General features: G+C 47.1%; 1 protein-coding gene across 3 annotated transcripts; it reads right to left on the bottom strand.

The window, feature by feature from the left end:
* LOC114908756 (wiskott-Aldrich syndrome protein homolog 1-like) lies at positions 1-25,941 on the bottom strand. Of its 3 annotated transcripts, none has more exons than XM_029245269.1 (6): positions 21,682-25,941; positions 5,680-5,865; positions 2,829-2,912; positions 2,652-2,705; positions 1,149-1,250; positions 1-759 (listed from the first exon to the last, which is right to left on the bottom strand). In XM_029245269.1, exons 1-2 carry the CDS (start codon positions 22,714-22,716, stop codon positions 5,803-5,805), a joined length of 1,098 nt encoding a protein of 365 aa, XP_029101102.1. In that variant the 5' UTR covers positions 22,717-25,941; the 3' UTR covers positions 1-759; positions 1,149-1,250; positions 2,652-2,705; positions 2,829-2,912; positions 5,680-5,802. The 3 variants fall into 3 exon arrangements, with proteins under 3 accessions (XP_029101102.1, XP_029101101.1, XP_029101100.1); XM_029245268.1 differs by having other exon boundaries at positions 1-1,250; positions 21,682-23,200; positions 23,326-25,941; XM_029245267.1 differs by having other exon boundaries at positions 1-1,250.

The raw sequence follows: 25,941 nt of genomic DNA, 5'->3' as shown, positions 1-25,941 counted from the left end.
TTATAAAATTGTAGACTTTTGTGATTTTGCCAAAGTTGTAGCTAAATATTTATACACTTGTCTTGAATTTTTTTCAGATCCACTTAAATATTTAGGAAAAAAAACGAGTTTTATTCCTTATGCGTCTTATGAGGAATAAAATGGTCTCCATTCAACACTTACTTACTTTTCCATGAACACTTGCTGTTGCTAAGGGACTTTATTTTGTAACATATCAATTATAAATATTGTATTTATCTTTGAAATTTCGTACACTGCTTTCCCCACCATTTTCGGTTCCTTTTTCTTGTCTGCGTTGGTTTTTGATCATGGCCTGGTGTTGTGATGCTGGGGAAGAGCATGAAAGCCAAGAACTGTTTGATCTGTTTCGTTCAGTGAACCAACATCCTTGCATTTCATTTGTACTTCCAAAATTTGCTATTGTTGGTTTAGACTTTCCGTCCTTTTTTTTTTTTTTTTTTTTTTTTTGAGGAAAAGTCAAATTCATTGTTTATTTTTATATTATTTTTAAGTTATCTGAACAAATACTTTTGAAGAAAAAAAAAAAGTTCGTTGTATAGTCACAACAAAATGGGGCCACCCGCTGTGACAAACCCTCGTAGATTCCGTGCATGTGGAGCGGCCACGAAGAGGCGACACCGTTTGGGGCTGTGTCCTCCTTTTGTTTTATTTTTTTTGTAGAATGTAAAAAGTCATTTTAGCTGCCACCCATGACTTTGCCACATAGCTGAACTGTGTTTACTGGAAAAATTCAGAGGCCTAAAGTTTAAAATAAAATTTACTTCTGATGTTTTAATGAAAATGTCTGCCACGTTAACTTCTCTGATGCCTTAAAAGTGGACTTCTTTAAAGAACCTTTGTGCTGTTTGATCACAGGCTTACCCCACAATTGTTACTCAGTATTTCATGTGGAGATTTACGGCGTAAAACACGCACACGCACAAGCCCGGAGACCCCTGTGTCGCTCCTTTCTGCATCTGGTTCTGCTGTGTCCTCCCAAGCCCACCTCCGATTCAGAGAGGTTTCAGGGGACCCACAATCACCCCTCGTTTAAAATTCCTTTTTAACAATACGTTTTTTGTGGTCAGAACCCAGCAGCACTGTCTGTACTTTTTAAACTGGATAATGACCTCCTTCAGACACTGTACCTGTTAGTGCCAAACCTGCCGTGAGACCAAGAGGGTCGTTTCTTTTTTCCCTTTGCAGACACAGCACAGCAAACGGTTTGCAAACTGCAGCAGAAATCAAATCTAAAACAAAAAGGAGGGACTTTTAAAGTTTTTCTTGACAGAAACCAAAACAAAACAATGCAGGACTTAAGAAAGTGTCCATTCAAGGGACTAAATCAAAGGATCAGAACGACCCCAGGGGTTAGCGGGTCACACTCTGGCCCTGCGACCAGCCTGAGGAGTCACTCTGGAACTCTGTTGCCTCCGTTTTATTTTGTATAAGTAAGGGTTTGACCTAAAAATGAGCTCACGTGTACACGTTAAGGACATTCGCAAGTCTCCTTGTCCCTGCACTTGGTTTGTGTTTTAGATTAATTAGTCGCCCTCATGGCTTCATCGTCTCAAAACTGAGCGCTCCACTAAATGGTAGATTTTACTGTTAAAAACCCTACAATAAGATTGTTTTATCTGTACATTTTTTCAGATATTTAACTGTATAAAAATGTTCATTTTACACAATATTTAATTAAAGTATTTCTTGTCTGTGAATTTCACTCGGGTAATTTGATCTGTTTGGATTACTGAAATGGCTTTGCTCAACACGCAACAGTTGCGTCGGCCGGGTGGGTGGGGTTGACCCGCGCTCCCAGAGCTCTCTTGGCCAGGATGAAAACAGTTCATGGAAGAACCTTCTCCAAGGTTATCTGCCCTCAAACGCTCATCTAAGCTGCACGGAGAGTTCCTTGTAGTTACTCAGATGCCTCTGGTCCCCAGAGGGGCCACCTGTACGTGTGCTGCACGCCCGCTGGCACATCGGAACACGACTGTGGGTCAGACCTGGGGGCCACAGCAGCAGCACTGTGGCCCATAGACAGTCTTGAGACTCGCTGGGGGCTTGGTCACCCCTGCCCCTGCTCCAGGCCCTCCTGCCTCAGCCCCTGCCTCTGAACTGGAGGACTGGCAGGTAGAGGGCAAGCATTCTGGCTACTCCAGACATGTGCTCCTCTGTCCCTGTCACCGTGCTCCACCGGGACAAGATCCAGCTCAGAAAGCTCCGGTCGGACGGGCAGGCACCAGGGCTCCGGACACCAGTGCCACTGAACCCTGACCTGAGGGACACCGTCGCCAACGGCAGGTCCACGGCCGTGGTGTGACAGACCCCATGCACTGCGCCTGCCCCTGGGCCGCACGGAGGTGTGGCCAACGGCAGGGCTCTAATGAGATGTGCCGTCAGCACCGGGGCTCTGATTTTTGCAGCTGTGCTCAGCTCCTGTGCCTTTTCAGCAGCACCACTCCGGTTCATTCTGTAGTTTTCATTTGCTCCTCAATGAAAGGCTGGTTTTGCATGTTTTGGCTTGCAGCTCTCCAACACATACACATAAGTGTGATCCAAATTAGTACTCACAAATGTCATCTTAATTACTTGTTCTGCCGAGCAAAACAGGGAATCATTATCCAAAACATAAAGAAACTTGTGAATACCTTTTTCTCCTGTCAATGACAATCAGGTTTCTCTGACTGCATTCTCGTTTCAGCCTTAAAGAGACAGCGAAGAAAGAGGCTCATGGGGTACAAGGCTGCAGCCAGCCCCTCCCCCCCCCCCCCCCCCCCCCCCCCCCCCCCCCGCCAATTCCCCTGCGTGCTGGGGACCAACCTCACCTCCTTCCCCACTCTGAGCCGGTGCCAGCGATGCCTGCTCAGGGGCGTGGCAGGGGCTGCCTCTCTGAGCTGCTTGCCTGGGCCCTGTGACCAGCGGGGAGGGAAATTATTTTATGTTTGTGTTTTGAATCCGAATTGAGAACTGCATTCTCTCCAAATGTGTGCCAATTATTGTCAGGCCACCTTCCAGGGTCTTCCAAGCTCTTAAAGATTATTCAAAGCACTTGAAATGGGCTTCAATCTAATGCCTCATTTCATTGCATTAAACAGCCTAGTTAATAAAGAATCGATATATTCAAAGGGCAAGGTTATCTTTTGTCTATAAGGGGTGGTGTCATTCTGAACCTTTTATAGTTCAAATGCTGAAAAAGACCTCATGAAATCCATACTCATCAAGCGGGTCAACGGGGGCAATAAAGAGGCCCCTGAAAGGAGGGGCGCCCGCCCTCCCCCAAAACAGCCCTGGCCTTATCTCCCCGCCCGGCACCCAGAGAAGTCCTCAGAAAATGTCAATTTCTCATCAAGACAAGAGGCTGCGATGATCACTTTTTCCAGAGAATACACACAATTAAGAGAATGCAGAGGGGCGGCTGCGGCGGGATTTGTGGCTCCTTCTGTCCCCAGGAGCTGCCAGCTCCCTCCCAGCAGATAATAAGAGTTGTTGATAACTCAAGTGTCAATATGCCAAAGAGCGAGTTTTGAATGTGAGTCCTTGTGCTCTGAGCCCGCCCGGCCGATCCCAGGCCCTGATAACGGCACAGCTGCCAACGGACACCCTGGGTTGGCCCTCACAATTAACGCGATGAATAAATCACACAAAAGAGTCGGGATGCTTTATACTCGGTGAGACAATCCCCTGCTTTACCCTTCAAGGATTCCTTTTATGTTGGAATAAGGTTGCTTTTAATGAAATTTAAACTCATCAGAGGAAATCAAAAACCTCCAATCAGATTACAAATTGATTTTTTGGTCATTTGTCATCCCCAGTATAGGGCTGTGGGTTTCACGGGGAGCGGGGCTGCCGGTCTGGGGCTGGGGAGCCAGCCAGCACGCACATGGCTCCCAGCCCCCGGCCTGGGGACAAACAGAGCGGCTCTGGACCCCGTGCAGACTCAGACGCGGTCTCCCCACCGCCCGGGTCTGGCAAAGTGGACCCACGACAGCAGCAGGTGCCTGTCAGCTCTGAGTCCAGCTGAGGCTTAACCCGGGGACATCCTCGGTGGAACCCACAGTGACTTCTAGGTCTGCAGTCATGATCCGCTGAGGGCGGCCAACAGAGACACGTTCTCTTGGGATTGCAGTGAGTTTTGGTTCGTACCTGCCATGCCCTGGATCTGCTCTGTGCCACCCCACGTGGAGCCACGTGGAGTGTGCCCTACACCCCAAGAGCTTACGATGTGGGGTGGAGAGAAAACGCGGCCAGTCCCACTTGGCCATCCAGTCGGAGCCCAAGCGTTCACTCCTGAGCACAGCCTGCCCTGGGAGTTCTCCCAGGGAGGCTTCTACAGCTGCTGCCTCCCAGGGGTCTCCTGTTGTACCCTGGAAGGACTCTGAGTCTTCTGAGGACGAGCCAAGGCCGTGCTTTCCTCACCTTCCTATCTCTACATCGAGGGCACCCGGTCGAGGCTGCGGTGAACCACCGAGGATCCGGGACTTAGTTTGGGTGTGTCGGAAGGATGGGGCTCCGGACAAGATCGGGGTAGGCACTACTTCAGGACGGAAGTGAACATCACTTTTGATTCAAGATTCCTCAGAAACCGCCTCTTAAAATACAATTTCTCAGCGAGCAGAATACCCAACACCTTTCCAAATAGCAGATAAGCATTGTGCCTCACCCACATGTGGCACCGGAGGGTCGAGGGACACCTGTCACAGGATCCTGTTGGGCAGACCCATGGGGCTCTGTGCTGGATCTGGCTCCCCTCTCTCGGGTGACACCACTTCAGTTTGCAGGGGGCAGGTGACCGGCCCAAGGTCACAAGGCTGGAAGGACCAGGGCTCGATGCCAAACAAAGTCTCCTGTCTCCAAACCCTCTGTTTTTTCCCCTGATTTAGGCTTCAGAGACCTTCAGGAATTAATGAGAGAGAGAGAGAGAGAGAGAGAGAGAGAGGAAGAGCGAGCGAGGCCATCTGGATGGAGTGAGAACCACCATACCTCCCTCCCAGCCAAGTCAGGAGGGCACGTGCCCCAGGGCTCGAGGGGCCTGGCTCAGCCAGGCCACCTGGACAGGCTGCGAGATGGAAACTGGTCTGTCCGGCCCAGTATCAGCTGGAGCTCAGGGTACGACCAATGTCACCGGCTCACAGACCCGAAACCAAGGGCAGAGGCTCGTGTCCCCGGGGCCTTTGCAACATACAGGAGGCCGGCAAAGAGCTGCTCCCGAGTGCTTCATCCCTGCTGTTCTCAGGTCACCTCACGGTCCACAGGTGGACCCACATGGCTGGGGAAACTGGACGCCTGTGTGTACCAGGTGCCCCTTGGGTCCACGTGGCATGTGCAGTGCAGGCAGGGGAGCCATTCACTCGGCGCAGGGACAGGAAAGGGCCAGGCTGCGGCCACCGAGGCAGCGCCAGAGGGACTGGACTGCAAGGGCTGAGCCCTTTGGCCAACACCCAGCCAGGGCTCAGTAAAAGCTTGTCACCCTTCCAGATGACAATGGGGACAGGACAAGGACATGATGAACGGAGAAGGTCTGGGTGGTAGAGTCAGAATGAACCACAACAGTCAGAGGCACTGGGCAGAACAGAAACGAAGTATCAGAAGCAAACACCGGCACAGCACGCATCACCCTGCCCCTCAGACCACGCCCACCGCCGTGCTGATGGTGGCCATGGACCACAGCTCACTCACCTGACACGTTCCCTCCTACAAGGGACCGAGCTCTTCACTGCCTTCTTCCACAACTGTGGGACCAGCAGGACCCAGGCTGGCGTGGGGCTGCAGCCACCAGGGGAGACAGAAAGGGTCCTGCCACTAAGGGTTCACCTTCTCAGTATGCGATGAGCTTTTGCAAATCAGCAAGAGTAGACAGACATTCTGGAGAAAAATGGGCAAATTCACAGTCAGTACAAGTGATCAGTAAACTGGGAAAACATACTCACCCTCTCTTAAAACTGTGTATCAAATTAAAGTGAGATGAAAAAGTTTTTTCACCTATTAAATTAGAAAAGATTTTTCTTAAAAGCTAATACTCAATCCTGTTGATGGAGAAATGGGCATTCTTAGAGTTGTAGAAAGAAGAGCAAACCAGTGCAACCCTTCTAGAAATAAATTTGACATTGTATCAAGAGACTTAACAATGTTCATATCCTTTGACCCACTAATTCCACTTCCAGGAATCAATCTTAAGGAAATGATCAGAGATTAGACAAGACTTTAAGTGCAAGACTGCTCACCATAGTAATATTTATTTAAATAAAAAACTGTAAAGAACCCAAAATTCTAAAAATAGGAATTGTTCATTGAATTATGGTATAGCCATACAATCGAATACTGTATATTCTATTAAGCTATTAAGATCATGTTTTTGAAGTACATTTAATGAAATGGTAAATAGTAATGACATAAAATTAAGTAAAGCAAGCATATAATACTGTAATACATAATTCGAATTTGTAAATTCCTATGTAGCGAGAAGGCAAGAAGGAAAGACATATGTATTTGGAAAGAATATTAGAACTACAGCAACAGCAGGCATACTTGGGAGGTGAAAGCTTCACGTTACATGCAGGCTTTCCAAGTTTTCTGCCAGACATGCAGGGTCCCGGGGAAAACACTCCTGTGCTACCGACTCACCACCCTGCCTCTTGCTGCCGGCAAGGAGGCAAAGGGCACCTCGTTTGGAGACAATCCAGTTGTCCTAGGACACTGAGGCCGGATGTACTGTGGGTACTGGCGTCACAAGGCCACGGGGAAGTAGAGTTGAGACTGACATAGTGGCAGGAGACCAGAGACCAGGAAGCGGGTCCACCCTCTGAGAGTGCAGGCCTGGAGAGGTGCACAGGGGGCGGAGCCTGCGGCCACAGGGTCAAGAGAGACAGGACCCCAGGGAGAGATTCCCATGAATCCCAGCTCAACTCCCTGGCTCCTGGCTTTCCCAGCATCTTTTGGGGTCTGATACTAACTTCACTTTTACTTGAACTTCCTTGAAGGGATTTCTGTTGTTTGCAACCAAGCCATTATTGACCAAATTAGGGAGAAAAATTATTTTAAAGTTAGTGTTATAAAAAAACTAAAAGAACTTAAAAAGTATTAAATTTAATAAGTGAAATGTAGCAAGACTGATGAATACAAGGTCAATATACAACCATATTTCTATAACAATGACAGTTATTGGAATTTTTAAAATGATAACAGTTTACAATATTGTAAAAATATCAACAGCTAGAAAGAAAGCTACCAAAGTTATGCAAGGTGTCTGCACAGGAAACCATAAAATTGTTGAGAGAAATTTTTGAAAATCTTAATAAATGGACGCATATACCACACTCATGGATTGGAAAACTACGTACTGAAAAGATGCCAATTCTCCCTAAAATGATCTATAAGGTCAGTGTAATCTCAGGCCCCTCTTCCAAATACCATCACGTTGGGGGTTAGGGCTTCAACATATGAATTGGGCGGGGGCAACACAAACATTCAGTCCCTAACACTGTGCAAAGAAGATTTCTTATGACACTACAGTAATTCAGACAGTGGGGTGCTGGAACGAGACTAGACAAATGACCTAATGGATATAAAGTTCAGAAGCAGACTCCACGCACACGGTCATCTGATCTGTAACAAAAGTGACACTGCAGTGCAATGGGGAAGGGTGGTCTTTTCTATGAGTTGTGCTGAGTGTGTGGATATGCACACGGTAAATGAAGCGACTCCCCCCTCACACACGCGAAAGTGCAAACCAGGATGGTTGGGGACGCTAAGATACGATGACTCCCCAGCTGTAAGAAAGAGAGGAATAGTTTCAGGGACAAAGGGAAGAGGCAGTGTTAAAATCAAAGTCAAGAGAACTCCTAGGACCTCTGAAGTAGCAATAAGATGGAGTGATGAGAAGCCATCTGTCTGGGTGGCTGGTGAGGGCTGGGACTTGCAGGAGGCAGGAGGGCCTTTAAAGGTCGAAACAAAAGCCAAACCCAATTCCCTTCCATCTAACTCCTCGGGTTTGTTCACCTCAGTCTGCATCAATGCCACAGACAAGGTAGAGACCTTGAACTTTGCACCCGCTCTTGCAGGGAGTTGGTAGAGCAGGCATTCTGAAAAGATCAGCTGTCCAGAAGCACTCGAGATGCCTTCAAAAAGACTTACGAAAGGTCTTTATCACTGAAAGAAATTCAAATAGATCTAAGTAAATGGAAAGCATCCCATGTCCATGGACTAGGAGACAATACTGTTAAGATGACAATGCTCCTTAATTAATTTACAGATTCAATGGAACCCCTTTCAGAATCACAGCTGGCTTCTTCACAGAAACTGACAAGGTGATCCTGAAGTTCATACGGTACTGATTGCACAGGACCCAAAACAGCCAACCATCTTGCAAAAGAAGAACAAAGTTGGAAGACTCCCACTTTCCTATTTTAAAACTTACTACAAAGAAACAGAAATCAAGACAGTATGGTGCTGGCATAGGCTAGACATACAGATCAATGGAACAGAATTGAGAGTCCAGAACTAATCCTACATATCTATGGCCAACTGATTTTCAGCAAGGGTGCCAAGATGATCCAATGTGAAAAGAATAGTCTCTTCAACAAATGGTCAATGGGAGAGCCACAAAGTGAAAGAATGAAACTGGACTCTTACCTCACACCATATACAAAAATTAAGTCAAAATGGAGCAAAGACCTAAAGCTAAGAGCTAAAACTATAAACCTCTTAGAAGAAAACACAGGAGTATCTTCATGACTTCAGATTTGACAATGAATGTGACACGAATTTGGCAATTGTACAAGACACAATAGATGTGACGCATCTTAGATGTGACACCAAAAGCATGAGTCACAAAAGAAAAAAATGGATAAAACGGACTTCATCAAAACTAAAAACACCTATGTTTCAAAAGACACTATCAAGAAAGTAAAAAGACAACCCACAGAATGGGAGAAACTATCAGTACTTGAAAATCATATATCTGATAAGGGACTTGTATCTAGAGTACAGAAAGAACATTTACACTTACAAATAATAATAAGACAAATGACTCAATTTAAAATTGGGCAAACGATTTGAATAGACATTGCTTCAAAGAAAATATACAGATGGCCAATAAACACATGAAAAGACGCTCAACACCACCCGTCATCAGGGAAATGCAAATGTTCTGATTAATAAGATTCCACTTCACACCCACTGGGATAGCTATAATGAAAAAGTCAGACAGACACAAGTGTTGACGAGGATGTGGAGAAATAAGAACCCTCATATAACTGCTGGCAGGAGATGGTGCAGCCACTTTAAACAGTCCAGAGGTTTCTCAAATGGTTAAAAACAGAGTTACCAGTATTTCCACTCCTAGGGACACACCCAAGAGAAATGAAAATACATTCATGCAAAAACTTGCACGTGAACATTCATGGCAGCATTATTCATAACAGCCAAAAGGTACAAATAACCCAATGTAAATTATGAATGGATTTTTAAAATTTGGTATAGTCATACAATGAAATATTCTACAGCCATAAAGGGAATGAAGTGCTGACACATGCTACAACATGGATGAACTTTGAAAACATTATGCTAAGTGAAGGAAGCCAGTCACAAAAAAACACGTTATATGTTTCCATTTATAGGAAATGTCCAGAACAGGCAAATCCACATAGACAGAAAATAGATAGGTGATTGTTTCGACGTGCGGCACATGAGGGGTTAGGGGATGACAGTTACAGAGACACGGGGGGTGGGTTTCTTCCTGAGACAATACAAACATGCTAAGATTGACTGGGGTGATGGTTGTTCGTATCTGTGAATATACTAAAAACCACTGAATTGTACATTTTAAATGGGCGAATTGTATGGTATGTGAATTACTTCTCAATAAATTGTTATAAAAAAGTCTTGTGGTTGTATCAAAGCATCAAAAAAAAAAAAAAAACAAAACAGTATTGCTTTCCATTGAGAACTACTCTTAAGGTTTTTGGTTTTCTGGGGAAACTGTATTTCCTGGAGAAAGCTGCTAGGACTCAAGTCCCAGGTCAGCACACGGGAACCACTGGATTCCTTGCAGTCTTGCCCCTGTGTGGGGCAAGGGTCCCTCCCACCCGTCTGCTCCCCGGGAGGGGCCGCTTGGAGTCCACACACCTTAGAAGGGGAGGCAGTCACATAGGACCCTACTCAGCATCTCCAGGCCACGGAAGTCAAGATCATGGCCCTCGACTCCTGCCTGGGGTGAGGCAATGCAGGTCCAGGCCCCTGCCCGCCCCAGTCTGGCCCTCCATGGCCCAGATGGGATGGTCTGCCCCAGCCCGGGCCTATATTCTGCCTGGTTCGTTCCTCTCAAGGCTGCTCGCAAAACACCCATACACAGGGTGCCTCATCCAGGGTCATTCCTAAGTTAGATTTTTCTTAAAGGAAAAAAGAAAATTCCTTTGAGGATAGTTTTTAAAAACTGTTTCAATAGGTTCCAAACATTCCAGAATACTCAGTCCTACTTTTTTAAACCTCATTGCCCTGTTTCTCAGATTTCTTTAGAACTTGTCTCGTTAAGATGGATATCAGGAGTCTCAATGGATCCCACTCCTGCCACCCTGGTCTGAGCCCCATCAGCGCTTCCCTTGTTCAAGGCTGAGCCTCCTAACCAGTCCCGCTGCTTCTCCTCCTGTCCCGGCTCTCCTTCAGCACAGCAGCCAGAGGGCCCTTTAACAGTAAAGGCAGACCACCTTCACCGCAGGGGTCCCCTTCCAATGCCACGAAGACACACAGTCAGCCACGCCACCGGTCACGCCCCACTCCCTCTCCAGCTGCCCAAGCTCCAGGGCACTCACTACCATACATCCCTTGAACACGAACTCCTGTCTGAGGCTTCGCACCTCTCCCTGGAGCTCTCTTCTGCAAAAGCATCTGCTCTGCTCCCCTCACTGAGGTCTTGCCCCCATCCCCAGGGAGGGGTCCCTGCTGCCCTATCTAAAATTGACGCCCCACCCCAACCATCACCCACATGTCTCCCCCCTCTTTTATTTAATCTTTCCCCTTGGCATTTACACCATTCACTAAAGGATAGGCTTTACTTAAGTAACTTGTGTATTGTCACCCACCAGACCACAAGCCTTGAGGAGGAGGCTTGTCTGCTTGGATTACTGTTGCATCCCCAGCGCCCCAGCTTTTGTAAACCAAACTTTCAAGGACACAGTATCCTTCAGCATGTCTTCAACCTCGGTGGCGGCCCATGAACTTGAACAGGAAACAAATCACATCTTTACTTCCACTAACTTCCGCAAAGTTTAGCGTTTCCTTCCATTATGAATATAGGCGACAAACCACAGTCATTTTAGCAGTTCCAGGGACTTTTTGCAGAGATGCTGAAAGATTGTTTATGGTTATCATGACTTCAGAATTCTGGTAATTAAGAGACCCACTGTTAGATCTTGTTATTTAATATTGAAGAAGCACTTATACAACAATATCACAGATTTGATTTTTTAAAATTTTGATAACTATTCCATAGAACTAATTTTCTTTGTGACCGCATGTGTTTTATTTTATGTATTTAAAAACATAGTTCTGAGAAAGGGGTGTAGGGGTTTCGCCAGGCTGACACAGGGGTCCACAGCACAGAAGAGAGAAAGGAACCCTGGACTGAGGCACCTGCTTCTATGCTCAGGATATGTGATTTAATATGGGTCCAAGTTGGCCTGCTGAGAATTCAGTTTTTTTCATTATCTAGTAGAGTTTTGCTCCATAGCGCACAGGTTTTGTGTTAGTTTATAATATACACTCTTCAAAGTAACAGAACAACAAGAAAAGAACTCCTGAGTCAGACCTACAGCCTCCCTGGGGCCAAATGGGCCCCAGAGTTTGTGGAGGCCTCACTGTGGTCCAGGTCCTGGGCCAACGCGAGACAGGCATTAAGTAGATAATAATCCATTTTTTCTTGCTTTCTTGTAATCCAGGCTTATTGTGAAAATAAAAGCAATGAACATGGGTTGGGAAGACAAGGTTAATCCTCCTTTATCCCAGCTTTGCCTAAACCTCTCCTCTTGCCAAGTAGATACATTTTTACCAATGGGCTGTCACTCTTTTTTAGACCTTGTTCTAAGGACTTTAGAAATAGACATTTCCATGTAATTAAAAAAAAAAAAACCCCTAACACGGATCATCATTTTTATATTGCTCTGCATAGCATTCCCTCAATAACCTTCCCTGACGGTGCACACGGGTATCCAACCCGTTCTTTCCAGTGGCTGAAGAGAACTCTGCTGTAGAGATGAAAGCACACCTATTTAACCAGCCCCCTGCTGAAAAGGTTCCTATTCTTTGCTACTGAAAACAACGCTATAGCAACAAAAAGTATACAATGAAAACAATTTAAAGGTATTATTTTTAAAAGTTGTTCAAAACTGGTACACTGAAAACCACAAAACATAATGGAGAAAAGATTAAAAGGTCTAAATAATTACAGGGATATATATTATATTCATGGGTTTAAAAAAACTCAGTAGTATAAAGAGGTAAATTCTCCCAAAATTCATCTGTAGATTAAACACAATAAAAATATCAGCAGGTGTACTTTTGTGGAAATTAACAAGCTGATTGTAAAATTTATGCAGACATGCAAAGGGTCAAGGATAATCAAGGTAATCTTGAAGAAACATAAAACTGGCAAACTTAGACCATCAGCTATCAAGGCTTATTTTCAAACTAATAACCGATGCAGTGTGTTATTGGTGCAAGGATACATCAAAAGTCCAGAAACAGAACCACCCATGTGACAAACTGAGGTTGGGTCAACATGTGGCACTGAGTCAACTGGCTCTGTCTCCCGAACAAAATAAACCTTGACCCCCTACCTCAGACACCACACAAAAATCAAGTCCACACAGATCTGTAGCTAAATGTGAAAGATAAAACAACAGCATTTTTAGACGAAAACACAGGAGAATATCTTTATAAGCTTGTAACAAGCAGAGATATACTAAGCAGGACACAAAACCTTCAACCATAAAATAAAAAACTGATAAATTTGACTCCATTAAAATTAAGAAATTCTGTTCTTCAAAATGATACCTTTACCAGAATAAAAAGGCAAGCCACAGAGTGGAAGAAGATATTTGCAAGATATATAACTGACAAAGAACTCATATCAGAATATAAAGAACATCAGTAAGTAGAAGCAGACGGCTTAATAGAAAAATGGACAGAAGACTTGAAAAGGCAATTCACAAAAACCGGATATTCACATGGCCAATACATTTAAAAAAGATGCTAAACTTCATTAACCATCAGGAAAAAGAAAATTAAACCACAAAGTGATACTACTACACCTCCACCAGAATGGCTAATTATGAAAGTACAGACAATGTCTTGCTTTGGGGAATACGTGCATCAATGGGAACTCTTATGCACTGCTGGCGGGAGTGTAAATTGGTACACATACTACGGTAGACACTTATCTACTGAACACTGAAGGTTACAACTCAGCAACCCCACTGCTAGGCATACGCCCACAGAAATGTGCACACACACTCACTAAAACACACCAACGGCAATGTTAACAGCAGCACTATTTTAACACCTTTACTGAGGTATACAAAATATACTGAGGTATAAAAAATATACTGAGATATACAAAATATGCACATATTTCATGTACATAATTGGATGAGTTTGGATATATGCAACGTGTCTGTGAAACCATCACTATAACCAAGGTATCCGTCGCCTCCCGAAATTTCCCTGAGCAGCACTATTTTTAATAGCCCCAAACTGGAAACACCTCCATCAGGAGCAAAACAAGTAAGTAAAATTGTGGCACGTTCACACAGTATAAATATTCTATACAACAGTGAGGATAAATCTTCCATCACTACGTGCATTCACTTGGATGACTCTCACTGACGTCATGTCAACTGAAAGAAGCCAGGCACAAAAGAGGACACGTCATCTGATGTCCGTTCATATAAAGCTCAAAGGGCAAAATGTGAGTCAGTGGTGTGAAAGGTCAGAACTGAGGTTCCATTGGGTGGGGTAGTACAAGGGATTCTGCTATGTTTACTTTGTACAAAGCCACAGAGCTCAATGCTTATGGTTCTTGAGTTTCTTAGTAATAACGTTATACTTCAATAACAAGTTTACATAAGAAACTAACAGAGAACATTCTTGTATTTATGTCTTTGTGCACATATCAGTATTTCTGCATGGAGCAGTCCCTGAAGTGGTACTGTTGGTTCACTTTTTATTTTTTACCTTTATAAAATTTAATTTTTCTATGTAACAAAGTATCAGAAGGAAGTAGTTTCCAGTGGTTCATTGATAATATGAGGTATATTCATATCTATGACAGGATTGGACACAGGGTGAAATTGGGCTTCAATGCAGGAACATGAAGGCATCTTCTGACCCATAGGTAGCTCTGGAAATGGCATAGCCTTTTCAGAGGTTGGTTCACTTTTTAAATGAACTTTAAATCTGGATCGGTATTGCCAAATACTCTCAATCACCAACACATAAGAAAATATCTATTTCTGGCAGTCCAAGCCACAGCAATCAGGCAAGAAAAAGAAAAAAGGCATCAGAATTGGGAAAAAAAAGGAAGTAAAAATGTCTCTATTTGCAGATGACATGATTTTATATATAGGAAACCCTAAAGACCCCACTGAAATTCTGTTAGAGCTAATCAACAAATTCCGTAAAATTGCAGAATACAAAATCAACACACAAAAATGAGTAGCATTTCTGTAAACTAACAATGAATTATCTGAAAAATAAATAAATAAAACAATCTCATTTACAATAGCATCAAAACCAATAAAATACATAGGAATAAATGAAACCAAGGAGGTGAAAGATCTCTACACTGAAAGCTATTAAGATATTGATGAGAGAAAGTGAAGAAGACATAAATAGGTGGGAAAATATCCTGTGTTCATGCACTGGAAGAATTAATATTGTTAAAATGTCCATACTACCCAAAGCCATCTATAGGTTAAATGTCACTATCAAGATTTCAATAGCATTTTTTTTTACAGAAATAAATAGAAAAAAAACCCCTAAAATGTGTATAGATGAAAGACCTCAAATAGCCAAGCAGTCTTGAGAAAGAAGAACAAAGCTGGAGGTTATCACGTGCCCTGATTTCAAACTATATTACAAAGCCATAGTAATCAAGAGTATGGTAATGGCATTAAAAACAAACACAGACATCAATGGAGCAGCATAGACAGCCCAGAAATAAACCCATGCATATATATGGTCAATTAATTTATGAGAAAGGACCTAAGAATATATGATGGGGAAAAGACAGCCTCTCCAATAAATGGTGCTGGAAAACTGGAAATTCTCACGTAAAAGAATGAAACTAGACCTCTAAATTATACCACTCACAAAAATTAACTCAAAATGCATTGAAGACTTAAAATGTAAGACCAGAAACCATAAAACTCCTAGAAGAAAACATAGGGAAAATTTCCTTGACATGGGTGTTGGCAACGATTTTTTGGATATGACACCTAAAGCACAATCAACAAAATAAAAAATAAACAAGTGGGACTACATCAAACTAAAAAGCTTCTGTACATCAAAAGAAATTATCAACAAAGTGAAAAGACAACCTACGGAATGGAAGAAAATGTTTGCAAACACATCTGATAAGGGGTTAATATCCAAAATATATGAGGAATTCATAAAACTCAATAGCAGTCCCCTCCCAAATAATACAATTAAAACATGGACCAAGGAGTTAAACAGACATTTTTCCAAAGAAAATATTCAAATGGCTGACAGGTCCATGAAAAGATGCTCAACATTACTAATCACCAGGAAAATGCAAATCGAAACCACAGTGAGGTGCCCCTCACACCTCTCAGACTGGCCATCATCAAAAGGACAGGCGATAACAAACGCTGGTGAGGATGTGGACAGAAGGGAATCCTTGAGCACTGTTGGTGGGAATGTAAAGTGGTGCAGCCATTGTGGAGAACAGTATGGAGGTTCCTCAAAGAACTGAAAATAGAGCTACCATATGATCTAGCATTTCCACTTCTGGATACATATCTAAAGGAAAAGAAGTCACTGTTCTGAAGAGATACCTGCACTCCCACGTTCACTGCCACATTATTTGCAACAGCCAAGACCTGGGAACAAGGTAAAAGTGTCCAACGACAGGTGAACAAATTAAGAACATAATGGGAAAAATACATATAAATGGGAACGTGAGATACGTACATACATATATATATAACATATATATAAAATGGAAATATAAGATAGATCGGTATCTATATAATGGAATACTAGTATTTAATTACAGTAATCCAGTATAAATATATAATGGAATAATGGAACTATTCAGCCATAAAAAATAAGGAAATCCTGCCCTTTGTGACAATACGGATGGAGCTTGAGGGCCTTACACTAAGTGAAATAAGTCAGACAGAGAAAGACAAATACTGTATGATCTCCCTTAGATGTAACCAAACTCATAGAAACGGAGCAGATTTGTCTTGCCAGAGGTGGAGGGCTGGGGGAATTGGATGAAGGTGGTCAAATGGTACAAAGTTTCATTTTGTAAGCTATAAGACAAATAAGTTCTGGGGATGTAATGTACAACATGTTGACTATGGCTAACACAACCATTTTGTATATGTGAAAGCTGCTACGAGAGTAGATCTTAAAAGTTTGCATCATAAGGAAAAAATATTTTTTGTGACTGTGTGAAGTGATAGATGTTAACTAAACTCATTGTGGTAGTATTTCACAACATATACATATATCAAATCATGGTTATACACCTTAAACTTACACAACATTGTATGTCAATTATACCTCAATAAAACTGGAAAAAATAGAAGGAAACCGAAAACATCTATTTCACCACACCTTTACCCATAATAAATAATTCATTCCTGCCTGCATTTAAAAATATTTATTGTCATAAAAGGACAAATAGTTTATGATTCCACTCATATGAGGAACCCAGATGAGTCAAATTTATAGAAACAGAAAGTAGATGATGGGGCCAGGGGCTGGGGAGGGGAATGCGGAGTCAGTGTTTAACGGGGACAGAGTTCCAGGTTTGCAAGATGAAAAAGTCTGGAGATGGATAGTGGTGAAGGTTGCACAGCAATGTGAATGCTGACTGCCACTGCGCTGTACTCTTAGAAATGGTTAAAATGGTAAATGTTATGTATATTTTAGCAATTAAAAAACATTTAAAAATTTATTGCATGCCTATTAGGTGCCTGGCACTGTTCTAGGTGCTAGGAATATAGCTGTGAATCAGGGACAAACATTTACTGCTTCTGACAGACTTGTATTCCAGGGAAGCTGTTATCAGTCAAAATTTTTGCTAATATAATTGGTAACAATGTTATCTTACTGCTTTAATGGCATTGTTCTAGTTACTAGTAGGTTTAGTATATTTTCATATATTTGTGCACCATTTGTATTTCTTCTGTGAAGTGCCTGTTCATATCATTTGCTCATTCTTTTCTATTGGGTTGTCTTTTTCTTATTAACTTGCAGGAGCTCTTTGTATTTTATGGCTCTTACCTCTTTGCCTATTTACATGTCCCAAATACCTTCTCTAAGTCATCGGCTTTGCTCTGGGCTTCTCTCCCTCTCTGTCCCTGCCCCCGCCACGTTTCTGGTTTCTGGTTCTTTGCTTCTGATGATGTTCCCCGTCCTAGGATTTACAAGCAAATTTTTCTTGTATTTTATTCTAGTACTTTGATAGCTCCCTCCCGCCTCTGGTGGAGTCTTCTGGGTAGTGGTCCCATCGCCACTGTCCACCGCCCATTTGTGGGACATCTCTGTACCGGGAGAGGTGCAGGGGCCTGCTGGCCACCCAGGCAGGAGACGGCAGTGCCTCAGGTACCCACGTCTACTTTTCAGCATCTAGGTGGCGCCTCCTGGCTGCGCGTGTGGCCGCTCCTGAGCAGCTGGTTTGGAACTGGGCTGGAAGGTGGTTCACGTGGTCAGAGCACCGGGCTTCAAACAGTACATCCTGCAAAGAAGGGCCGTCCAGGATCCTCCCTTCTGTGAGGCCACTCATGCCTGATTTTCCCAGGCCAGCATTTGCCATGATCTGGTTCAGACACCAATAGTCTGAAGAAAGAATACAGCCTCAGGGGAACCTCAACAAATCAAGCAGGCCTTGAAGACGGCCTTGGCTGGCCACGCTGACCCCGCCTCTTCCAATCTGTCCTAAACAAGACACATAAACGGGCAACACAGAACGCGTGAACGCTGAACACCACGGCAGAGGGTCAACCTTCTGCTAAATCCGGGAAGGCTTTGCCCTGATGGAAAGGCAGGCGGGGTGGAGGTAAAATCACACGAAGGCAGGCCTCTCTGGCCCTGCTGGACACACCCTGGACGTGCCTCGTGATGCAGGGACCAGCTCAGAGGGAGCAGAGGGCTCCGGCCCCATGCCCACAGCACAGACCGGCCTCGTCCACTAGGAAGGGACCACAGCCACACTCCCCATCCACCTCCTCTAGTCGTTACGCATCGATTCGAAGATGTGCTTGGTCACCGGCTGGGAAGGAAGGAGAGTAGGGAATCTAGCCAAGGTGACCAGCCTTCTGGGAGGCGTATTTGCCAACTCAAGCACTGGAGGCCATGGCCGGGGTAGGACAGTGCCTGCGGGGAATGGCGTGTGTTTTGAATGGGCTATTTTTTTTAAAATTTAAATTAACATTTATTAAAATATTTGAGTAACATTAATAACATTTTTTTTGAAGATGTTGGGGGTAGGAGTTTATTAATTAATTAATTTATTTTTGCTGTGTTGGGTCTTCGTCTCTGTGCAAGGGCTTTCTCTAGTTGTGGCAAGTGGGGGCCACTCTTCATCGCGGTGCGCGGGCCTCTCACTATCATGGCCTCTCTTGTTGCGGAGCACAGGCTCCAGACGCGCAGGCTCAGTAGTTGTGGCTCACGGGCCTAGATGCTCCGCGGCATGTGGGATCCTCCCAGACCAGGGCTCGAACCCGTGTCCCCTGCATTAGCAGGCAGTGAATTGGCTATTTTTAAAAACTATCAGTTTTAGGTTCACAGCAAAATTGAGCGGGAGGTACAGAGATGCTCCCTACGCAAGCACACACAAGCACAGCCTCTCCCATAATGCACACCCCCACTGGGGTGGTACGTTCTGTTAGAATTAATGAACCTCCACTGACACATCGTGGTCACCCAAAGTCCAGAGTTTACGTTAGGGTTCACTCTGGTGTACATTTGATGGGTTTGGACAAGTGTATAATGACGTGCAGCCACCGTCACAGAGGACAGTTTCACTGGCCTAAAAACCCTCTGTGCCCTGCCTGTTCTATTCACCCCTTCTCTCTCCCCAGTCCCTGGCAACCACTGGTCTTTTTACTGTCTCCATAGTTTTGCCTTTTCCAAAATGTCACATAGGTGGAATCATGCAATAAGTAGCCTTTACAGATTGGCTCCTTTCACTTTGAATATGCACTGAAGTTTTCTCCACATCGAGTCATCTCGAGAGCTCATTCCTTTTCAGCGCTGAATAGCATGACACTGTCTGGATGCGCCACCGTTTACTAAGCCATTCACCTAATCTTGGTTGCTTCTGAGTATCAGCAATTATGGGTAAAGCTGTTATGAACATTCCCAGGCAGGTTTCTGTGTGGACACGTTTTCAGCTCTTTGGGTAACTACCAAAGGGTGTGACTGCTGGATCATATGGCAAGCGAAGGTTCAGCTTTGTGGGAAACTGCCACACTGTTCTCTCCACCACTGACTGTGTCCTGTGCCTACACGTACTCACCCGCAGGCGAGCCAACACCGCTTCTCGGGCCTCATGTCCGTCAGCACTGAGGGGCTAAAGCTTCGAACACGAGGAAGGCCAGCCCAGCCTGCAAGGGGCCCCAGACCCGGCAGGGAGACAGTTGCCGGCATCGTGGCGACACCAGGGCCCCTCGCCCCACCTGAACGTGCAATTCCATCGCAAACACCCATGGTCCTGGATGTAATGCCAGTGGCAGCTGGAGTAGCTAGAAGACTTTTCAGAGGAAGGCCTTTTAAGCATCCAACTGAAGAAATGAGTCAACAGATCTCCCGCCTCTGATGGCCCTGACAGGTACGCAGCGCTGACTGCTTAGGTGACAGACGATGAAACCTGCAGCCGCAGAGGACGGGAAAAATTAACTGCCGTTCATGAAACTGGACCACAAGTTGCCCAACGGAAGCAGTATTTCACGGTTCGGCTTTCCTTCTGCATTTAGTCACGGAAGTGGCACTGCCGGCTCTGGGAGGAGGGGCGGGTTCTCGGCGTGACGTCTGCCGCTTCCCCACCAGCACTGAGTGGCCGTGCAGCAGCAGGGATGAGAAGTGGTTCATTTTAAACTCTAATGGATTTACACAAAGACCATTCTCTTCATTCTTCTAAAACCCAAGCCCTAATTATCTCGGTGCCTGGGGGCCTTGGTGATACAGCTGCAAACACCACACCACGTAGCTTTGCTGTATGAAAATTATTTTCTTCCTAAAAGGACATTATTTCTTCTGCATGTGGGCCAGACTGTGCCTGTACTCCAGCTCTGAACCCACTCAGTGTCTCTAGGGCCGAGCATGCACCCCTCTCCCCCCACGCGGTGTGCAGAGCCCTCGACTGGGTAGGGCTGCTCTGAGTGCGACGCGGGGAACTTCACCCGGGAGGGGATGATGGATGTTGGGTTGTCCGGAGTTTGCTCGGTCCAGAAAGCTCAGGGGGGCAGTTGAGAGTCAGACGTGGGCAGGAGTCAACACAGCGCTTGCTGTGACGGAGAAAGTGATGCCAACCGTTGCTTTTTCTCCTAGAACTTTTCTAATAGGAATGGATCTCGCTGTCAGGAAGGCTGGAGGCCATTAGAAGTGAGCTATGGCGAAGGTGATTTCCTGGCCACGTGGACCGGTAGGGCCTGGTGCACTTGGACTTGGCTTTATTTTTTTTTTAGTCAAACAAGAATCAATATTTAAGATTATGCAATGTCCAAACCAGCCTGAAGTAACTGCCAATCCGAGCACAAGAGCTGGATAATTTACAGAGCAAGGAATCCATTTTTTTTGAGAGGGGGGAAGGGAAAAATCAAGATTTAAGCTTTTTATCTTGGGCTGAACTTTTCTCCTCCATTCTTAATGGCACCAGACATAAATAAACCATCCATTTTGTTTTGTATGAACGGTCTGTACTTTGCACACACTCTGAGCAAACGACAGGCCAGTTTTAGATCCTGACCACAGGTCTGAGCCGTAACCACCTTGTAAACAACACTCATTTATGTTTTTCCAACTTACAGCGCTGTCCTTGAGCCCAAACAAAATCTACCCTCTTATTCTTTTGCCCCTACAATCAGCAGAGAAAACCTTTTTATTGTCAGCTACTAATGGTTCTTCTGTACCATATTTTTAATGTGAAGATTAAATATTTATACATGTCTCGTCAACAGCATCCCATAACTGGCCCTCCCGAAGCCGCAGACGTGGGCGGTGCACACACACACACACAGAGTCAGAGGCCGCGGGGCATGGGAGCGGCAGCACGGGCTGTAGCGAGCACAGCACCTGCTGTCACCGGGACCCGCACTCTCATTGCCGGCGCAGGGCCTGTGTCTCAAGAAGCCTGCGTCGCGGCCAGGCTTCGTCCCCAGTTACTGGGATCACTGGCCTCTGCCACCCTAGAGGTGACCCCCCCAGGTGACCCACCTGGACACTGTCCGTCTCAAGGTGTCTGCAGGAGGAAGCCAGGAAGCACTGCCTCTTCCCCGCCACCTGGAAGTGAAGCGCAGCAGGAGTCGGAGTCTGACGGACAAACCAGCGGGGGGGCCGGGCAGGACGCTGTGCACAACTCTGCAGCGGCAACGGGAGGGCCACGCGGGTCCTGAGGGGACGGGGCGGGGGCCCTGGGCACTGCCACGGGGCCACGTCCAGCACGGCTTCAGGAGCTTCTCTAGGCCTGGCTCGAGCCCTCGGTGAGCGGAAGTTCTCAGCCCTGAAACAGACGGGCCGGGAGGGAGCCATGGGCCTGGGAAGTGGAGACGGCGCGGCAGGAGGGCCCCGGGCACTTCGGAGCAAACTGCACCACCTCGTGGGGGCAGCCGACCCGCCTTCTCCCCACGGGGCCATTAACACCCCGGACAGGTCGGCAGAGCCCAGCTGTGACGGAATCCGGAAGGGCCCGGCTGCGGGGGCGGAAGCGTGGGTCACGGGGGTGGAACCGGACTCAGCGCGGGACGCGCGGGAAGCCCCGCCCTCCCACCGCTGTGAGCTCTGCAGTGGGGGTGGGGGTGGGGGTGGGGGCGGTGGCTCGGTGGACGCCACTGAATCACAAGCTGATCGATACCCTTTCAGGCTGGGAAAGCCCTGCCGGCGACTTGAAGGAAAGAAGCAGTGCACAAGCAGCCCGGCTCGCTCTCCCGCTCGAACAAACGGCAGAGGAGAGGAAAGTCCACCTCCCTTTCCTGCGCTGCTGATCGGGGGCACCTGGGAACCCAGCTTGCCCGAGGGGAGCTCCTCGGCCCGCAGTCTGGATGGACAGTGCCTGGGGGCACGGTGGGCAGGTGGGCCCAGAGCTCGGCCCGGCTCAGCCCTGAGAGCCCAGAGGCCTCCGTCTGCGTACTCGCCTCTTGGGAAGATTGTGAGTTTCCGTGAGACGCACAAGGTCCACACAGGAGCTTCAGAAACTGTAAAGTGCTGCGCGGGTATCAAGACTATTCTTGTTTCCACACGCGAACGATTCATGGAATCAGTGACCCCAGTCCTTCCTCAAAAGGAGCCAGCAAATACCCAGGTAGGGCAGGACTGGCATAAACCCCCGGAGACCGAAGCGGGTCTGGAATCCCCGTGGGCGTGCCGCTGCCCCCGCCCCAAGCGACGGCAGGCTCCGGGGGGCAGGCCAAATCTTGGGGGCTCTCGTCTGGACCAGCAGGGGAAGGACACGAACGCGCAACCCTGGACCATGACCCTCAAGGCGTCTGGGACAGGAGCTGGAGGACTCGAGCCATCCGCTAACAGCGAGGCATGGATAAGGCCACACCGGCCATCATGGAGACGGAACCGGCCGTCCGTCGGCCGGGAGGCAGCCCGGGAGGACGTGCGCCTCAGGTGGGCCAGCTCGGGGGCCGCCGGCTCTCGTAACCGCCGCGACGACGCTGATGGGCACATATTGATTTCCTCAGTGCCTCTCCGGAGCCCCAGAGCACTTGGCGCACTTACTGGAAAGTGCCTGAAACCAAACAGAAGACAGGCCCAATGAGGAGAATCAATCCAAACGTTAAGGGTATCTGAGGGCTTAGGAGCAAATGGGGAGAGACAACAGGTATTCAGCCTCCCCCAGATCCAAACACTTACGGAAGACGCTCTGCCCCACGCCGTTCAATATCCTGCTACCGCCTTGCCAGTAAAACGGAAAGTAAGAGGTTAGTGTCTGCGCACTGCTGGTAGATGGGCCCGGCTTTCAGGGAAAGGCCTCAGATGGTCTGCAGATCTACACGCGCTAAACGGCGCCCTGGGCAGCTGCCTGCCCAGCGGTCCCACCCCCGGCCCCCTCAGGCTGCCTTGGGCCCTCGCTTGACACCCAGGCCGGCCCTCACAAAACAACACAGTTTTCTGAAAAGTTTCTGCTTGGAAATAATTTCAAACCGACAGGAAAGCTGGCGGAACAGAACCACGTAGCGCACGCCCACCAATCCTTCGCCCAGATTCACGTCCTGCTGAGAGCATCGTTGCTGATCTCCTGCCTATTTTTTCTGAGCCGCTTGGGAGGGACGCATTGTGGGTATTCATCCCAAACTTTCAGGGTGTGTCTCAGGGGTCAGGGCACTGCTTCCAACTTCAGTAACTGCAGCATCGACGCAGAACTTCAATCGACCAATAATGCCCTTCCCACACTCCCTTCTAACCTAGGACCCGTCCAGGAGCAGGGATTGCAGTTAGCTGCCCTGTCTCCTTACTCTCCTTTCCTCTGGAACATTCTCACCGCCTCTGTCTTCTCTGACATTGATGTTTTCTAAGAAAAATCCTTGTTTTCACAGCAGCTTTCACCCCGGGCTGCTGGGCTATAAGAGCCCGCTGTGTCTCCCACAGACACGGGGACCAGATCAGCCTGGGTCGCCCAGCTGTGGCCACGTGTGTTCAGAACCCACGGACGGCGGCATCCGGTGCTGGAGGGGTCAGGCCTGAGGCTGCCCACGTGAAGGTACTCCTGAAGTGGGCACGGGGCGTGCAGAGGGTGCACGTCGCTCCGGGCAGCGCTCTTTGGCCACAGACTCGTGATGCAGGCGGCAGCCCCTCAAGGGTCAGCGCTCAGGGGACCAGCTCCCGGCTGAGCCTCACCTGCAGCATCACAGACGGGCATGGACGCCGAGGACCCCGTTTCACCTTTGGCTGAGAGCGAACTTGACAAAGACCGATATTAAAAGTGATCTTTCTCTTCTTGGGATCATCTCCCCCATGGAGCCCTGTAGGCAGCTTTGCAGAACCCAGCGGAGTCCAGGGAAGCCCAGGGAAGCAGAGCAGCCTCTGAACACAGCCGCCCCCTCACCTTTCCCTAACCTTGGTAACACGTGGGGAAATGAATTGGGAGCTGGAAGGAGAAAGAAGGATGAACGGGCATGCGGCGCAGAGTCCTGAGACGGGATGGTCAAGGCCTGCCCCTCAGCCCAGGGTCCTGTGTCTATGACGGGCTCTGTGCCCTCCCAGGGGGCCGGGGCCGCAGACTCCAGAGGAAGAAGGTAGGAGCACCCATGCTTGTGCAGAGGAAGCGGGGCCTTGGGAGACGGAGGCCTCCGGGCTGCGTCCGGGGTCTCCATCACACTGCTGGACCAGGCCGGTGGTCTCGAGCCTGTGGGCCGGAGCGACTCTGAACGGCTTCCTCCCTCTGCAGCTCCACTCTGGGGAAGGGGCCCTGACAGACATGTTAGTACTAAATAGTTCCCTTAGGAAGAAGAGAAGGGAAGGGAGGGGTCTGGGGAGGAACAGGGGGCAGTGGAGAGAGAGGTGAGAGCGAGCGAGCTGCAGCGCGATGCAAGAAGGGCACAAGCCTTGTTCCCTAAACCCCCAGGTGCCACTGCACCGTGACACGAAAGCCCACAGGGAAAAGGGATGTGGCAGTTCCCGTGCGGAACTATACTTTATCAGTTGCCAGTGTTCACCATTCTGAGGCTCATACAGGGAGGAGGCCCCCTTTGGAACCGATCTCACTCATGAACATTCTGTGACGTGGAGCCAGACAGGGTGAATCGGTATAGGATAAGATACAGAAGGAAGAGATGAGCTTTAAAAATCCCCAAACAAAACCCCTGCTGTTTGCAAGCAGAATTTAGAGAGAATGTAAAAGAATTCGGATTACCTAGCTGATTGGAAAATAAAAGTATTTCACATTTTCAGATTGGACAGTCAGCAAAATATTCCTAAAGGAACACATGGCCTCAAAGTAAAGACGGAATTAAGGGTATGACTCTAAGAGCTCAGACCACGTTTAAGAGTCTTACAGACCCTCTCAGCAAGAGAAAGAGGGCTTCTAAAAACCTGAGGGGCATTGTCTCATAGAATCCTGACATGTCCAAAGTAGAGAGAGGTCTGTCTTGAAAAGAATTACAGTTGTGACTTCTAGGGGCATAGAGGAAACGCTGAGAAGACTCATAGGAGACCTACAAAAATTTTAAGAGAATTATATTAATAAGAGCACTACCAGCTGGACTAAGGGCGGGGGGGGGGCAATACTGTTCAAGATGAAAAGGCGATTCTGGGCCTCCAGATTTCTATGAGCAGAAAGAAGACAGAGAAAGCTACTGATCTTCAAACATGGGTCAATTCTGATGGAAAAGAATCACTGGAGAGCAGAACAAGAGGACATTGGAGGGCTTCTCTGGTGGCGCAGTGGTTGAGAGTCTGCCTGCCGATGCAGGGGACACAGGTTCGTGCCCCAGTTCGGGAAGATCCCACATGCCGCAGAGCGGCTGGGCC

The sequence above is a fragment of the Monodon monoceros genome, unplaced genomic scaffold, assembly GCF_005190385.1.
Source record: "Monodon monoceros isolate NGI ecotype Baffin Bay Population unplaced genomic scaffold, NGI_Narwhal_1 Super_Scaffold_4, whole genome shotgun sequence".
In the NCBI taxonomy this organism is placed as follows: domain Eukaryota; kingdom Metazoa; phylum Chordata; class Mammalia; order Artiodactyla; family Monodontidae; genus Monodon; species Monodon monoceros.
This window is presented reverse-complemented; position numbering and strand designations above follow the sequence as displayed.

Excerpts from the sequence above, each read along its gene's own strand:
- LOC114908756 (XM_029245267.1), bottom strand. The coding sequence starts at position 22,716 with ATGAATCGTTCGCGTGTGGAAACAAGAATAGTCTTGATACCCGCGCAG. Across the intron at positions 5,866-21,681 it reads TTGAGACGGACAGTGTCCAG|AATGTCTGTCTACTCTTGCT; the intron begins GTGGGTCACCTG and ends ATTTTTCTCCAG.